At 36.0% G+C, this 18,736-nt stretch overlaps 1 protein-coding gene across 6 annotated transcripts in view; it reads left to right on the top strand.

Annotated features, from left to right (window-relative positions):
• ITGB8 (integrin subunit beta 8) overlaps positions 1-18,736 on the top strand; it is a 50,159-nt gene that overhangs the window by 8,321 nt on the left and 23,102 nt on the right. For all 6 annotated transcript variants that reach the window (XM_074900394.1, XM_074900395.1, XM_074900390.1 and 3 more), the window contains exons 2-6: positions 7,249-7,334; positions 9,211-9,385; positions 12,093-12,339; positions 14,104-14,269; positions 16,977-17,135. In XM_074900394.1, coding sequence (XP_074756495.1) covers positions 9,217-9,385; positions 12,093-12,339; positions 14,104-14,269; positions 16,977-17,135 — 741 coding nt within the window. In that variant the 5' untranslated portion in view covers positions 7,249-7,334; positions 9,211-9,216. The remainder of the gene's footprint in view (positions 1-7,248; positions 7,335-9,210; positions 9,386-12,092; positions 12,340-14,103; positions 14,270-16,976; positions 17,136-18,736) is intronic.

Genomic DNA, 18,736 nt, shown 5'->3' on the forward strand with positions numbered 1-18,736 from the left:
TCTATTTCATTTTTTTGAGGTTTCCTCATTGTGAGTGTAAACTAAGTATTATGCGTTCAGTGTCTTGCTTTAACCCTGACATGTCATCCTAATATACACAGGTGCACAGTGTTTGGTTTGGGGCTTTTGGTTTGTTTCAGGAAAAACTTCTGTAGAAGCACAACTTGGTTACCATTTTGTGTTCAGAATTGAGAGACGGGTTCCATTAGGTTTTCAGCTTTGAGAGTTACAGTCTGGAATGTAGAGTAAGTTTGTTCCAACTCACAGTGTATGCAGATAAAAGTGAAGTGAGCTGTTTGCATTGCTGTGGACTAAGAACCCATGGATCGGGTAGTCTGTGGTGACACTCCTTGGGAAGAAATAGCTCTGAGCTGTTGCCCATCCTCTGCACTGTGTCTGGGCTTGTGAATGAAAGCACAGTGCCAGGAAGAAGTAGTTCTTTTATGGGGCAGAAAGCAGCAATCTGAAGACTAGATATACAATAGAAAGGTAGATTAGGGAGGCGATTGGAGGTTGAGGGTCTGGTTTAAGGAGGTTGAGCTATAGAAAATGGTGGGAGATGCAGCTTGGGCTCATCTTTTATTCAAGGTCGAAACAGCCAAAAAATAGTCATTTGTGTCTATGTTTATATTCATCATGACCTCATATTTAGGTAAAGACTTTGTAGTATACACAGGAATATACTGACCATTCTAGGTTCTTGATGTGCTACTTGCTAACAGTGCTTACTAATACACAATAAATTAAATTAGCAATGAAATATGGCAGTAGCCGTTCCAGGCTTCACTCGAACAGCATGACTGTGTCCAAGCTGGCCAACTCCAAGGGAGATTTAGCAGCTGAAATGACTAGCGTGTAATGATTCCTATGCACATGTTCTGTCCTAGGAAACAGGGGAATTAACACAGCTCCACACATCCTGAAGTTCCCTTTAAATCGATGGATTTAATAAAAAAATATTTAAGCTCTCTGATTCCATATGCTTTCATTTTTATTGGTGCAAAGCTGTGCAAACAGGACAATCAAACCTCTGCCATAAAAGCAAATGGCTGTGGGAAATTAGTCTCTTCTAATTATATAATCAGAGTAAATTGTCCTCTGTGTTTATTTGCAAGAGACAGAATAGGTTGATTTCAGAAGCCAAATAGTGTTTGACTCATTGTTTGCAGGCATAGATTGCATCAACAAAATTTAACCATCTCCCGTAAAAGCAGGAAGTTCCATGGAAAGGAGAGGCTACAAACAAAGTTGGCCAAGATACAAAAATTGTGTGTTGTGAAAAATTTCAAGGTTACATTGCTTGTTTTCATTCTGTATTGTGGCTTGGGAACTAAGTCTGGAGTAGTCAGTAGCTCTGTCTCCCACAGTCAAGGTCATGTTTGAGGCAGTGGTTTGAATGTTGTGTTTGTGAGTCCTATGTGTAACCAGTAGCTATTTTGGGTAGTACCTTTTCCAAAATGCTGCTGTATTCATCTTTCGGACAAAATAAAAAAATCCTCTAAACCGATGTGCATACATGAAAAACTTGAGTTTATATGCATCTGTGTGAGGCTTCTGTTCTCCAAGTTCTCCTCTTGAATGATGTGCAACATTTATATGTAATTAAACTTTTCCGAGAGGTGAGGCTAACACGTGTAGGCTCAGAGAGGTATCAGGAGTACCTCCTTGAAGCCTAATGTCTATATTATACTCTAATTATTGAAGTCCGTGCACTGCTTGGGAACTCCATCTCCATGTGCCATTACACAGCAGACTTCTGATACATTTGCTGTCCTCCAGCATCAGCTACGACTGTCCTTTTCTGCCAGAGCTTTTCTAATGCTGTGTTGGCAGAGTTCTCCCCCTTTTCCTCCTCCCCCTTTGCCTTTGCCTTGTTCAGCTGATATCCAGCATGAGTTCTCTTGAGTGACATCACTCAGATCTTGCACAATCTGCAAAAAGGGAAGATCTTGGTTATTTTACTGCATAGCTTGCAAAGACATGATGAACTCTTGTACGATGAGGCATACTACTGCGTTACTTTGCATTTTGATGGCACTTTATTTGTGTCATTCATGTTGCTCTCAGTAATGCCGCTCATGTTCATAGGGTACTGTGTTCATATGGCAATGCAGATTAATTGGGGAATCCCCAAAGTATCAGGGAGGTATTGGCAGAGTTAGGAATGGGAGCCTGTATCAGTCAACAGGACTTGTCCACTAGTGACAGTTTTCACTGCATTTATCCAGATGTATACTTCTATATACTACCAGGTATACTTCTTATTTATGTCTCATTTATATCTCTTCTCTATAACCACATTACGGTTTATCTCTTCCAGTATACTCCAGTTTGTCTTTTTAGGAACACCATAACACTTGATTTATTTTTTTTTTTTTAATGACTAGTAGAAAAACAAAGTCTAGGGTGTTTTTTGGTTTGTTTTTTTTTGTTTGCTTTAATGCAAAGGTGGCTTTACTCACTTGACATGTTTACAGAAGTATTTTTGCTTTTACTCACTTGCCAGATTTACAGAAGTATTTTTCCAGAGTTTAGGATTTAACAGTGCCAGTCATGTTTTGCACCATTCCTTTACACATCTTATTTTCTTAGCAAGCACACTTGTCTCTTACAAGTTTTAGTTTAATGCTGCTTCTCTTGCTGGTAAAGGATATTTTCAAATCAGTGTGCAGTTTAGGTCCTGTCTGAATAGTGAAACTAAAGTGGACAACCATTAATAGAGAAGTGAAACCAATTAACAAATCCAGTATATAGTAGAAGAAAGGGAGAGGGAAGAAAAGTTTTCTGGTGTTTTTGCTCAGGTAATCTTGGGAATTTTTTATAAAGCATAATAGATATACAGTTTTCAAGTTGAAATCTTTTCTGGGCAAGGGTGAGGACCTCTTAAAGCTGATTTTGAGGCGTACCTTCTAACCCTCTTGGTGGTGACAAAGCATGTTCTTAAAGCATTGGCATTGTGCATGAAGGGTAGAGAGGATTATTGCTTGTTTGGAAAAGGGGGGTAAAAAACCCCAATTCCAGGATTAGGTTTTAGGATCGGCAGTTAAAGCATAGGCACTCATTTTTTCCTTGTAATCTGAGCAAGTGTCAGACACAATAATAATGGAAAAAATCTCCCCCCCCCCATCACTTTTACAATGCTTTTCATTGTATCTGCACATTCAGCCATAGTGAATTGAGAAGCTGTGTGTTGGCTGGGACAGTTACTGCCTGTTCCCTTTGCAGGAGTCATGTTTAGCTCCTGAAGAAAGACAAAAAGGTGAAGATAACTGCAGTATACTGCATAAAAGCTACATTTTTTCTCCAAAGTGATGCTACATTATTGAAGGCCACATTGTCAGTGGAGAGGCCGATTGCTGCCCTAGAACAAGACTGGATGCAGAATTTAAGGAAAAAAAGCTCTATAGAGGCTAAATAATTCCGTATCTTCTTTGCCTTAACTAGTGTTCAACAGTCTGTGAACCACTATCCGGGAGTATAAACTGATAGTTATATTTTGGCGTTCTCTTTTAAGAAAGCAAATGGTACACCCTCTGAAAACAGCACAAACGTGTACCAACAGTGAAGTTGATATCAATCCGAATTCTTGGCTGTACTTGAACAAAGTGCTCTCTGTTTGAAAACCTGTTTAACATCCCCTCTCAAACACCAGTGTGCATTATTTCATCTCTGAGATAAATACCCTGATCATGATAAAGTTATTTTCATAATAGGGAGGCAGGATATGATTAGAACATATATGATATTTGTCTTGCCTTGATCCTTCTTGTTGCTGAGAGTTTAGGCTTGCCACACCTGTGATCACTGTAAATAGCTGCAGTCGGAGACTGGAAAAGTGCAGTTTAACCTGCTGCACTCACTTTTTATTATATGCATATGCCTATGTTCCCAGCACAAAATTTGGCCCTTGTTGAAAATACCTTTTGGCATACATTAGTTATAACCAAGCCAGTAGAAACTTGCCCATAGCTTTGGCTAAACTGTAACTCAGTCTTGTCTGGACTCTGTTTTTGGTGAAGTGGCAGGAAAAATCTGTTCTTTTTTGAGCCAACTCATAAAAAAAAAAAAAAATTTCTTGCTTTAGCATATGACTTTTAAAAGAAACTGAGAAGTTTATACTAAATCAGTTATGGTTTTAGAGTAGGCTTATAACTGAATAATAAATATTTGATGAATGAAAGCATGTCCATAAATGTTACAGCTATAAGGGACTATGTACTTGGGAACTATGGTAGTGATGTAGCCAGCATGTCTCTTGGGCATTAATAAACCTTTTTCAAGTTTCTCTTTATTCCAAAAAAATCAACTTTTTGAGCCAATTGTACCAAGCTTGTCAGTTGCCAATCTGTGACTTCATGTTGCGAAAATGGAGCTCTTGAGTGTGGAGAATTATCAGCAAAGAGATTTGCATCCAGCAATACTGTGTATCTCATTTGTTAAAGGATTTCATCTGCCATGATCACATTGAGAACACAAACTGGGGTTTATGATCTTTTTTTCTGCCTTAGCAGTTTAGAAGGACACTCCCCCCTATATTTTATGAGGCAGACTGTATTAATAAACCAAGCTTCAATAGATTCAGTAAATTAACCATACAGAAAAAAAAAAAAAAAAATTGGGAGAATTATTTTTCAGTCACTTTTCCAGTGCATCTGGAAATATGGTACAGTTGTTCCAGCCATAGACACATACTATTTTATTTTAGCAAGTGCATATTACAATAAGATAGTAATATTTTGTTACATCGTCAATGGTATTTAATTTTGGAAAATGTGTGTTATGCAGATATACCTATATGTTTTAAGAAAGGAGTCTCAGACATTACTGTGGGAAATTAATTGGGCCAGACTCATTATTTGGTTTACTTCGGTTTACTGATTACGATGACCAGGAATTAATTTGCCTTATTCCTTATCTGTATAGCTAGAAACACAGGTCTCTCATTTCTTCCTGTCAACTATTTATTCTTATCAGAACAGCTCTATCTCTTACAGTGGATGTTAACTTGATTTCATGTCATCTCCTCCCTATTTTGCCCCATGGTGGTCTTTAGCCACTCTTATGTTGCAGATTAGCAATTCATATCTTTCCTTGTCCTTTGACACTTTTACTGAATCCATCACTTTACTCTCTTTTTCTTGCAATGCCTTTCATCTCTGTTGTTTCTGGTAACCAGTTGAAGATGGGAGTGATGTTTCTGTGCCAAGAACAACTGCATTCTTTTTACTCCTTCAACTTTTCATCCTGTGTCTTTGCGCTTTACCAATACTGTCTAGAAGGGAAACTGTGGCAAGTTCTACAACTCTGTGCATGTCGGTACCTACCTGGAATCCTCATCCTCATTCTCCTCTCCTGCAGTTTGTGGTAACCTTTTCTGTGACCTCCAGGTCTGCTCTTTTGGACGGCAGAATATGAAGTGCTGTTGCCATCTTCTTATAAATGCAAAGAAGTTTTATTGTGCCAGTGCAGAATGTGCTTGCTCTCATTGCACATCCAAGTCAAACTTGCTGTGTTTGTTTTTTATAACAAACAAACAAAAACCTTTTGGATTTTGTCTTGTTCTTTTCTCTCTCCTTAGCAACTCCTCCTTTGCTTATTCCTGTCCACCTCTCCCACCCTTTAGTCAGTTTTCTGTCTGTTCCAGCATCTTCCTGGGCTGCTTTTCAGCTTATTGTTTCTATCATATCTGTAAGAGTTTCTCTCCCTTTCATACACATTTCTTTTCTCACATTGCCTGCATGGCAAAAATTGTCAACAGCCGTTTATACAAAATAGAAATATAGGTCTCAGTTTTGAAATTAATTAAATTGCCACTAACCTGTATGTCATCAGTATAATGCTGCAGTTGTGCTGTACTAGGCTTTTCTATCTTGTTAGAACTGATAATGGTATATGTGTTGTTGATGCTAATAATTCGCAAGCTGTGATTAGTTCCTTGGATCATCAGTTATTCAGAGTGACCCACTGAGGACTAGAGTTCATATGATACAGGATCTCATCTTTGAATCCATAGCTGAAAACAGTTAAATAAAGATTAAAAAGATATTTTAGTACATGTTTTCCTAATACAGCTTTTCACTGTAATAAATTACTCGCATTACTCTAAAAAGAGTGATGGTTTGCATTATTGCAGATTGGGAAGAAATAATCTGAGAGACAGTCCATGTAGCCAAAACTTTGGATGAAAAGCAAACCTTTCTCCAAACTGTTTTGATATGATAATATGCACATTATCATGAGGGACCAATTAACAGATGTAGCCTTTCCAGTATGCCGTAATTAACTTTATTTTGTTTCCAGTGATTTTTACAACATGCCATGCTGGATATGCCACAAAGCAGTGTTGTTAAACAGCACTGCTACTGTGCTGTGCACCGAAGAGTCGTATTATGTGCCTTCCTCATAGCTCTTGGCAGGCAAATTCTGTCTCATGTAGAGGCACACTGGTCTGCAAGGGAGTTGTGCTGAACGTGCTGAAAGGATATTCTAGTGCTGACATTCAAGTTAAGCTGACCAAGTTCCTTGAAAATGCTATCTCTTCTCAATTCTGACTGCCAAAGTTTTGTAGCAAAGAGTAGTAACTTAAGTAATGACCTATAAAACAAAGCTGTGGAAAGGGTATAAAGGGCTTGCTGATAGACCCGTTATTAGGCACAATTTTTGCAGTTGTTAGTACAGAATGTGTCTTCAATCTGTCTCACACGTAATGTTGGATAAATTTGTATTCACTTCTGAAAAAAAAAAAAAAAAAAATCTGCATCTTCTGGGAAACTATTCATTCCAGAAAATGCAGAGAGGGAATATTTATAGAAGGTGAGAAAATATTTTGGGTTCCATGCAAAGAGAATAATGAATAACTCAATCAAGTGTAAATGACTTAGAAGGAAAATGTCTATTAAGAGAAAAGCTACCTAGTAAATTTTTTCACTTACGCAGTAAATCAACAGGGTATATGCCGAAGACAAACTTTCACTTCAAAATTATTCTAAATCAGGATCTTAAAAATTTGGCCTTGGGAATGGATTTTATTCAATCTGTACATACAGTTCTAAACTGTAGATCAAAAAAAAAATACAGCAAGATTCCCTCGCTGAGGTGCCTTTGTTCTGTTTTACTTCTGTTTGGATACGTTGTCAGCACTCTTAATCCGGTGAAGTAATTTTGGAAATCTTGGTTTAAAATTAGGTATTTTACAATTCCCACATATCATCATAAATCATGAATGTTTGGTTTTATATTTCATTGTAGCGGAAAACAGATGTGCCACTTCAAATGCAGGAACATGCACAAAGTGTCTTGCGTTGGGTCCGGAGTGTGGATGGTGTGCTCAAGAGGTATGGCATTTTGCTTATTTACTTTTTCCTTTATATTTTAGCTGCTTCTGATCTTTATAAAGATAAAAGACTTTGAAACCATGAACATTATAGTGAGAAATAGCAGGAAAATCTTTAAATGACCTCTGGAGACAGAACCTGAGAAATCATGTGAAATATATTTTGTTTCCAAAGGATAAAATACAATCTTTTATTTGGAAAATTGCGGTAATTTTAAATAAAGTGAGAACTTTTTAATGCGTTCCATCTGCTTTGTAGACAGCTTTGGCAGACTTGTAGTAACTTTGAGAGTTCAACATTTTTTGGCTTCAAAAGCAAAATTACTTATCAGTAATTTATATTAAGTCCTCATTATATATCAGAGCAAGTCTATACATATATGCCTATTTCATTTAACAAAAGGTTTTACTAGCAGTGGAGTTAACTTTGACATCACCATATATTACGACCCTGTCACAAATGGAAAAAATTATACTCTTCTTATTTCGACACTTGAAGCTATCAGTTCTCAGACTTACCACAGAAGATAGATCTTAGGTAGCAAGAATTGTTCTGAAATTGTTACTGATTTGTGAACTGTAAGAATATGGAATTTCTGGTTTTGTTTGGCAGAAAAACCAGTTAATTACATGATTTCGAGTAAGCGGCTTCAGAAAATGCTACACATCTATCAGTCGTTAGTGATAACAATGAGAGTAGCAAAGTTCTTTATAGTTCAAAGTCTACCTGTTTGAAATGTATATACATCAAAAAGGGTATATAAATAGAAGTAACTTTAAAAAGTTATCTCAGTTGTCTACATTGAAGAAGGATATGGAAAAAATATATCAGACTACAAAAATGAGTTGGAACTTGGAAAACGAGTTAAATGACTGTTGAGTCTCGTTCTTCAGGGGCTTTCTCTGTTTTGTTCAGGGTCTGGATGACTACTCTTTAATACACATCTGGCTGTATGCACTTTTTGATTGTTTATTTTCCCCATCCGCCTCTGAAATATCAGAGATTGTCCATTGTTTGGTCTCCAGCTGTGGCTAGGATGGACCAATGCTCTGAAAGAATACAAAGGATCTTGTCTTTTTTCTTTGCATGATCAAGATCCTGTTAATCATCAGTTTTGTGGTCAGGAAGGAATTTTGCAGTGGATCACATTAGCACAATTTTGGCGACTTTGCCCTTTCACTGCAACAAAGGAAGTGCTGCTTCTGAGATCATCCTACTACTAATCACTTTCCTGTTGTCATAGTGGCCTTTTTTTTTGGTGGTGGCATCTTAAGCTGTCCAGCCTTGCACTATGTAGTCTCCTCCTTCTGGGGATTGAAGTGATATAGTCCAGCTGGTCTTTAGATTTGGTGTAGGGTGTGGGGTAAAACTTAAACATCTGTGATAGACAAATTCAGGTTAGATAAATCTAAAGCTGGCTTCTGCTGCTACTTTTAAATATTAGCCTAAGTAACATTACCAGTGGATTCCTCTGGAAACTAACCTGTTTCAATGTCATGTGAATGACACTTTCTTGGTATAACTAACTCATAGCAGGGCAGAGCTTTTTTTAGTGACATAGTGACAGTACATAGTTTCCTTTTTCTCCAAAGTAATTTTTTTCTGATTGTGCAAGATCCTCTTTCTCATACAAAAGTTTTGTTTTGTAGAAGAAAGTCATTGTAGCAATTATGTTTAACTTCTAATTTAAATATTCTGTCATTGCCCTTATTAAAAACATCTGACTTCCATGAACTCATTCTACAGTTTATGCAATTATAGTAGCACATTTTGTGGCTTCAAAGACTATTATTTTGTTTTTCTCTTTCCTTTGAAGATATTACAGTTGTTTTTTTCAGCTCAGATTGTTTTGTACTTTTTGTCTCTTATAAAACAGAATTTCATGGCCGACGCAACACAGAAGGGACGCTGTGACACTGTTTTCAACTTAATGAAAAGAGGCTGCCAATCAGATTTTGTAGAAAATCCCACAGTTCATGTCACAATACCCAGTGACCATGAAACAAATACACAAGTGACACCAGGAAAAGTTTCGGTCCAACTGCGTCCAGGTTGGGTTGTCTCTTAACACATTGATATTATAATCAATTTAAACTAAATACAATACTACTAGGTACAGATATTTTGTGAAGAAGCGTCTGGGATAATTATTTTGAAGAATGATGGCATAACATTATATTGCAGGACTATGATGGTGTTGCTCCCATATTCAACTGCCGTCTTCAGCAAGAAGTGTTTCTGTCAAACACAGCTGAAGGTTAGAATAATACCAGTAATAAGTGGAAAAGGGATTTTAGGTAGTCTTCTGTTTTCTGTTATGGTTTCTTGATTCTTTAGCTACTTACACTAGAATAGTTTTCCCTTACATGAATATAAACTGTACTCCTTATTGAAAGTAAATTGGGCTAGAATTCCTAAATTCATCATTCACCATTTGATAAGCTTCTTGATAATTTGGTTACTTTTAAGTCCATTGACTAGACAACTGTGAAGACACCAAAGCCAGTATATAAGAAAGGGCTGGATTCCTGCTAAAGGAGACTTAGATATTCACTGCCTAACATTTCATTTATAAAATGTGATATGCCTGCCCCTAATAAAATCTACAAGCTCTTTTATGGATATGAGATTTTTCTGGTATACCTTTATTTGCCATGTTCTCTAAAATAGCTGTAGCCAACAGCAGAAGTGGAAGGTGATGTAAAGGGATGCAGGGTATGTTTCATATGATAAAATTTAATTTATTTCTTTCTTTTGTAAACTATATTTGGGGAAAGAAATATGTCATTTAAGAGGGATCAGTCTTTGGTAGAAAAAGATTACATGAATAGGAAAGGTATCTTGCTGATCTTCACTGTATAAAAAGATAATTTTCTGTCAGTCACAAGGGAAAAAGGAAGGACCTGCATGAGCGTAAAGCACAAAGCAACTCTGGTTTTCCATCTTTATAATAACAAACTGAAAAAGTAACATCAGCACTTCCTCTCTTTTCCCCGCTCTCCTTCCAGAGAAATGATGGATACTCTGCTTTGTACTGGAAACGAGCTAGCTCTAGAAGTGTCTGTAATTACATTTACTTCCAAAGGCATACTGGATTCATAGAAAAAATTTAGCTTTCTAAACTTTGGTTTAATGAAACTTTTTTGCCAGTAAATAGTGTAATTAAGTTTGGGGTTCTGTATGCTTTGTGGAAGTTCTTGCATCAGAGAGGCAGAAGGCTGAAATTCTGAGTGCTCTAGAAGAGTAACTTTTGATATATAGACATCTTGCCTGTATTTTATTCCCCAGGGAAATACACATATACATCTATAGTTGTGCCTCAAAACAGAAATTTGATACAGTATAATCATGCAGACAAAGATGGTTTTGTTTTGATACTGGGTTTTTTGGTCATTGTTTACATATACCCAACTGTCAGGATTTACATGGGAAAAAATAAAAGCTGCACTCAACAGCTTGCTCTATGCAAACTGGAGACCTGCAAAGTTCACTTACAAAAAGTAGTTTGATTTACAGTGGCAAAGAGGAAACAGTTAAGTTCCGGCACATTAAAATTCTGTTTTCTTCATGCAAGATCTGATACAGAAAAATCATGGTATTTCCAGGTTTTTATGTTCAAAGACCATTGGAAGAAAGTTTAACTCTCCTGGTTGAGATCTTTGTTACATGTACCTTAATTATGCTATCTGTCATATGTGCTAGTACATGTCATGAACAGATAAGTCATATTTCAGGTGGGGTTTTTTAGTGAGTTTTTTTCTAAATGTGTTCAGATAGCTTTTATTGAAAACCTGCATAATTCTTCCATAATGTCTCCCTTCCTCCTGTCCTTTGCTGTATCTTCATTGTGTAATGCTGAATTGCATTCTGCACTCATCACAAGAATATCCTACTCCCTCATTTCTTCTGTGAGCTCACACTTTTGGTGACAAAATAATGAACCATTTGAAGTCAGGCATTAGTGTACCTGTGCTGCCCATACTCCAGTCACTTTGCTGACAATACAGAATATTAGGCAAGCAAAAATGTGTTAACTATTTCTAGTGGCTTCCCAAACATTAACAGTTTTATTACATGCAAGAACGTGATGTGGTTCTGCAGGAGAGGCAGACATTTGTCATCCTGAAATAAGAGTTCTGTTTGTATACACCAAAAGATGGATTTTTTTTCATAGTAAAACCTCTTTTTTAAAGTATTTTGATCTTACTGAGTTTTCTTATAGAATCTTTGGAAGTAGATTGGTATAAACTTGAAACATAATTTGAGTTTTTCAGCCTGTGCTGTGTTTATGGTACACATATTGGTTTAGATTCATATGACAAACTATTTGCAGGATACACTTACATACTTAGAAGTGTCAACCTTGAAGTGACTGACCACAATTTATATGCAGATCTGTGTCCTGTGTGAGTCATAACTGCTTTTTGATATAAAGCCAAAGGGATTGCATAACCAGGAGTTTAAAAGAAAATGGGGAGAGGTCTGATTTTTACAATAAATTGCACAGTGCTCCTACAAATTAAAAAAACAAAAAAACAAAAAAAACCCCAGAAAATCCCAAAATGTCTACAAAAAGCCCCTTTATGGCTTATTTTTGAACGATGCTTCAAGGTTTCATTTGAGAGGTTTTCTTGTTTGTTTGTTTTTCTGTTTGCTGACACAAACAACTTTGTGCTGAGGTTGCTGCAAAAATAAATGTATTTTTAAGAGTCTCCATTCAAAAATAGTAAATAAACTTATTTGTTTCCTTTGAATCAGGAAGTGAAGCAAACTTTATGTTAAAAGTTCATCCTCTAGAGAAATACCCTGTGGATCTTTATTATTTAGTTGATGTCTCAGCCTCTATGCACAACAATATAGAAAAACTAAATTCCGTTGGATTTGCTTTATCTAAAAAGATGGCAAATATTTCTCTTGATTTTCGACTTGGATTTGGATCCTATGTGGATAAAACTGTGTCACCCTATATTAGCATTCATCCAGGTAGAATCCATAACCAATGCAGGTATGTAGTCTTTATATATTTACTGTACCACTGAGAAATTACTTAATTACACAAATATGCGTTATGCATATTTATTTTTAAAGCTCTTCAGAATCTGTCTTTGTTTCATTTATATCTTGGTTCTCCAGCAAAGTTCCTAAGAAAATGCTGTAATTCTTATACAGTGATTACTTATGAAATATCTGGTGAATGATTTCGGAAAAAATGTGCTGTATTTTCTTTAGCAAAACAAGCCAAACAACATGCTGCTTTGGTATATTTGAATATGTTTTGTATTTAACTTTATAGTCAGCTCTTGTGTTCTTAGTTATTTTGGATATATGTTGCCTACATTCATCACAAAGTTTTGTACTTTCCGACCTAAGATTTCTCTTCTCGTGTATGGTCATGTATTCATTAACTCTTTTCTTAAAACTCTACTTTTGTCAATGTGATGCAGCTTCTTTCAGCTCATTTAATGAACATGGCTGTAATATGAATGAACTCCCATTTTAAATAAGAAAGGTGTTGTGGCTTGCATTTCTTTTTCATGCCATGTCTTTTATACCTTGCTTTCAACAGTTTATATAAAGTGAGGGATCACTTCCAAAATGCTCTGGAGAACAAGATTATTCACAACAAATTCAAATCTGTATAAACCATAATTTTGGAAAAGTGAATATTAACTGTTCATAACTTCTTGCTCATTATTGTCTTTCCTGGGAAGGCAGTCCAAATTTCTGTGAAGTCCATAAGTATCTTTTTTTTTTATTTCAGTGGTTTTTGAATTGGGCACTAGCAGTGGAATTCATTAGATAGATACAAATGTCTATGTATAAAGCAGTTATCTAGACTGTCTATGTAGTGAGTGGAATCAATTAGCACTTCTAGGACATGATTCATTTTGCTAAAAGTAGACTTTTGCAGATGTATTAATACTTAACAGTGCCAGTTTCTCTTCAGTGACTGTAAATTGAGTTGGGAGTGAGCAGGTTATAGTCTGGATGCCTACACTGTATGCAACAGAAGTTAAGTGAGTTGAAACCTGCTCAGCATCTCTGAATCAGATGAGCACTTCAGCTTGTGCCATAAATTCCACTGCCGTAAATAGGTTGCAGACCAATGACCTGTGTAAGTGCTGTGGCATTAGCTTACTTATGTCAAACTTCATACTTTCTCCCTTATACATAATTTCAAAAATTATAATTTACAACTGTTACTGAAAATGGAATTTCCCATCCCTTTAATGAGGTAACTGTCACTAATCTCAACATTAATTTTATGTACATTTGCTTACTACTAGTGGATGTAGGAACTTAGATTTTATTTTAGTTTTGATCCAGTGGCCTGCGTATCAAGCTATTAAAGGATCTTAATGTTGCAATGTGATAGTCTTTTCTCAGGATAATGAAAAGCAAAGCTGTATCACTCCACAGACGTTCCAAAAGGGATCATACACTCTCTGAGATCACACCATTGCTCACATTGTGTTTCTTTTTGTTCTCTGCAGAAACATTACATATGTACTGTTACCATATTAACTAAGTTATATGATATACATTTCCATAAAATAAAAAAAAAACAAAAAACGTTTTTCATTGTAAGGTAGAAATGATTCTCACTCAATATCACGTTGAGTTATTTTTCTTTCTTTAGGTGTTTCTTCTACTGTGCCAAAATCTTCATTAGTAACAGGATTTTATGAGTTAATGGGGATGCAGTATTTACATATTCTTCAAATGGAAAATACAGAATGTGTTAGACTTTTGTTTTGTTTTTCTACAGTGATTATAATTTAGATTGTATGCCTCCTCATGGTTATATTCATGTGCTGTCGCTGACTGACAATATAGCAGAATTCAGAAATGCAGTGAATAAACAAAAAATTTCTGGGAATATTGATACACCTGAAGGGGGTTTTGATGCGATGCTCCAAGCAGCTGTGTGCCAGGTAAGGAGATTATTAACAAAAGACTAAATGGTAGTTCAAACATGGAGAGATATATATGCCATTACAACAGTGTTCAGTGTTCCTGAATTCAAAATGTCAGTTCTAGGCCTGATAATAGTAAGATTTCTTCCTCCTTTTCCATTATTTTTCCCTTAGCTATACATTTCTCTTTGTTGTTGAAACTGAAAAAGGAGGACATAAGGAAATATTTTTCAGTACTGATTAATGATGTTCTTCAAATTCTGGCTTTAACAAGCCTAACCAGTATAGGATGGATGATGGAAGCAACTGCTTCTTACTTGAATAGGCACATGTATTAATTTCAGTCAATTACAAAATTAGTTTCAAAAATCATTAAAGCCCTCCTTGTGTTCTTAAGTGAAAACATACTGTTTGACATTTCTTCTACTTAAGAATGAATGTATTTGAAAACTGAAGGATAAGTTACATATCTGCTTTTGTGGGTAAGGAAAACAAGTTCACTTCAGTGTTACCTTGGTTTTTAAAGAATTTATATTTAAAAACAACGCAAATCAACTAAAAATTAACTTTTGTATATTGATAAAATTTCGTATCTGCATCAGTAGTTCCCAAGCTAGAAGCATATTAAATAATAAGAATTTGTTTGCTCTAAAGGGCCATTTTGCATGTTGTTTTTCTTCTTTTCATAATACTGCAATAGAAATTTTGAAAATTGGCTGATTCATGGGTTTGCTAATGCTCTGTAAGATACTTTTTCTAGTCCTCTTAAAGAAAATTATTTGGCTTCTGTCCAAATCAAAGACCTGGTGGGTTATCTCTTGGGATGATGTCAGGACAATTCTTTTATCTCATCCATCTTCGCATTCTTTTTGAAGCAGTAGAATGAGCCAAGGACAGAAAGTAATCCAAACTATGCTAAAAATTAATAGTTTGGCCCCTTTTATTTTCAGATTTTGATGAACTTTAAAACAGGTCAACAAAAGCCACTTTTCGTAGACATTGTGATCATAGCTGTCATAAAAAATTATTCAGGAGCTTTGGAAAAATTCCTTAAAATTCAGTGTTTCTCACTGGACACATTCCACACTTACGACATGAGCTCTAGAAGAATATGCACTTCCAAAAACAATAGAATGGAAACATTCATGAGAATGGGGCGGCTTTCCTGCTAACTGAATTATGATATGAACCAAAGTGGATGAGAACAATATGCAGTTCATAATGACCATCATGAACTATAATTTATATTAATGTGCACTCGTTTTGCCTACAGTAGAACTTTATAACTTGCTCCATCTTGCTTTAACCAATACATTCCTGTTGCAAGCAGTAGCAGGTTAGAACATGAAGCTACTTTAAAATTTTGGTTGCTGTGACGTATGTAGGTATAAGAGCCTTGAGGTGACAAAGTGAAATGATGGAGTCTTGGGAGCAACAAGTTTCTACAGGGTGGGATGAGAATTTGGGATTATTTAAAATATAACCTGTTTATACATAAAACTTAAAATACCCCTTCTTTAGGGGAATGCTGTTTAGGACTGACTGAGGGAGGCTGATGCTTAACATGTAAGCTGGAAAAGGCATCACATCCTTGTGTACTTATTAACCGTACTGTTACAAGATACTTAATACCCATTCAGAGCTAGCAGGGAATGAAACTGAGAAGGGAGATAAATCCCTCTCTGCAAAGCAAAGACGGGAAGGTGGAGAATAAGTCATGAAGCGTGGCTGAGTGCATGGACTGTATTGCAGATGCACGTTTCACTTGAGATGCAGGATATCTGGCAGTGTTAAGAGAAATGGCAGAGATGAAACGGTGTGGTAGGAAGGAGGAGCAGAAGAAGGAAAAAGGAGGAAATGTGAAATTAGTGAAGAAGAAGATGGAATAGTTGGGAGGGGAAATAATGAAAAAGAATATGAGGTGATTCATGTGTGCCTGTAAAGTTTGATTTAAGGCAGCTGTTTATTCCTTGTAGGGAAATAAATGTTGTGAAAACACAAATTGGCACCCAACCCAGTCTAGATATAAGTTTGTCCTTCTACTTCCTTCACATCACTAAATTCCTAAAACACATTAAATTCACCCTTGCGGATGCCAGTTTGCTATTGGTTACTTAAGATGGTGGATAGATGTAATATTTTGCTCCATAATGAGAAGTTTCTCAGTTTGCAGGTGCATGAAGACACTCATACTTTAGTTTATTGATTTGTTGGTCATATGCTAATATCCTTTCTGGAAAGCTGTGTAGGAAAAGGAAATTACAGAATTATGAGAATATAAGTAAATATAAAGCAAAAATAGAAGAGAGTACCAAATACTAATATGAATTAATGCATATTTATTGCTTGTAATGCTTTTTGGATCTCAGAGAACTTTACAAATGCTGTGCATTTGCATTTGTATGTAATAGCGACACACACGATGTGGCAGCTGTTACCCAAACCTACTATATAATGCATAGCTTCTATATATTTTGAGAGGTCTTTCTTTAAAAAGCTAATAAAGTGGTAAGTGGATCTCTGATTCACAGTGTTAGTTTTCAGACATAGGACATGATATATATTTCCACATGAAATGCTTTAAATAGCTTTGTATAACTCAGTATTGCTAAGCAATGTGATATCTGAAAGTAGATTTTTACATTCATTTTTTCATTTTTTTATTTATTATTTTAGAAAATAGGTAGTTACTGCTTTCTTATGCTTAATTTTGTTTTCATTTTAGAGCCATATTGGATGGCGTAAAGAAGCAAAGCGACTGCTTCTTGTGATGACAGATCAAACTTCCCATCTGGCCCTTGATAGTAAATTAGCAGGGATTGTAATTCCCCATGATGGAAACTGTCATTTGAAAGATAATGTGTACATCAAAGCTACGAGTATGGTAAGGTATATGTCATAAATTCTGCATTCAGAGAAGCAGTTTAAAACTGTGTTAAAGAGGTTTTTAAATTGTTGTCAGAGCATTGCTTTTATTTCAGTTATTAGACTAGTATTTTTCCAGTTAGGCCAGTTATGAAATGAAGAACCAATCACCTGGAAATACCGACATTGTTTGTGTCTGGGATAAAGTACTTTGGAGCCTGAGACAACAGTACACAACAGAGGAGGATATGTTACTGGTTTGGGCGTGGTTTTTAATTACCACCTCATAAAAATCACACACATTTTGTATAAAATATAAGTAGGAAGCGTCTGGTGTGATATTTTGCACAAGAAGCAGCTGGTAATACGTAAGAATTGCATAATCCTGCTAATAAGATGAAGGTAGTAGTCATGGTTTATGGTCAGAAGACACATAGTTGCACTGATTGAAGTGGCTTGGTAAGAATAAAGCAGAAGATGTGCAACAGCAGTGAGCTAATTCAACCATGATGGACTAGAAAATATTCTTGGGCCACAGAGCTTTGCTGTAGTAATGTAGCATTTGAATCTCACAGTATAAAGCCAATGTGTGGTAATACCTACCTGTGCAAAAAGTGCATCAGATCCACAATAGCAAAATAATACACCTTCAGCAGATATTTTTAGCTTTCAAAATAATTTCAGGAGTGTATAACTTAGTCATGAGTGACTGAAGAAAGGAATTTTTTTTCTACGATTTTTAGTTTCTAATTGCTTTGGCTATTTTCTTAAATAAATATGAATCATTTATTTAAGAAGCATGAATCACTACTTAATTACCATGTAATCACCAGAAAGCAGAAATCTGAACTGTGATATCATTGGAGCACATTACAGCTTTATTCTCAGTGCTAGCTGCACTTAGTTAAAGTATATAAACTGTGTTCAGCCCAAACCAGCAATGTGTAGTGAAGTCAGTCAGGGCTACATGTAAGTTTGGCCAAACCTGAATTTAATCTCAGCAACTAGTGTTTACAAGGATGGTGAGGCAGCAGGAAGAGGCCACCATATGGTGTGTGATCATGAAATACGGGAGGTTTCTGGGAATCAGTGGGTGTTCGGGACCTTGCTGAGCGGAGGAGGGAGCTGAGAGTGTGCTAACAGGAAGGTTGTTTGGATTTCTGATTATCTGATGTTCTTGCATTCATATACTTACTCCCTCTGTCACCTCTTGGATATTCCCTCACAGATGTCAGGATTATTTATTTCCCTCTAGCTAGTCTGTTCAGTTTCAGTATTTCTACAGTGTCCCTTGGATAAAAACAACCTCTTCCTTTATTCTACTTAAAGCAAATAATCTCGAAACTCTCCTTTCCCAAAGCAGAGCATACTTACAGGTTATGGTGTCCCTATCTCTATTTTAGTTTTTCTTTTTTTTTTTTCCCCCCCTAGTTGCAGTGCTATAAGTGAGGGGAATTTTGCTCAGTTTATTAAACAATTCCTGAAGGTACAATTTTTTTTTCTGGTGTTCAGTGTTCCTTTGTTAATAAAGATATTGTCTGTTTCACAAAAAAACCCCAAACAACCTATATTTATTTTCTGTCCAACTTGAGAAATTAACTTCTGTTGCAGTTGGAAAAT

This window comes from Athene noctua, chromosome 2, assembly GCF_965140245.1.
Source record: "Athene noctua chromosome 2, bAthNoc1.hap1.1, whole genome shotgun sequence".
Classification (NCBI taxonomy): domain Eukaryota; kingdom Metazoa; phylum Chordata; class Aves; order Strigiformes; family Strigidae; genus Athene; species Athene noctua.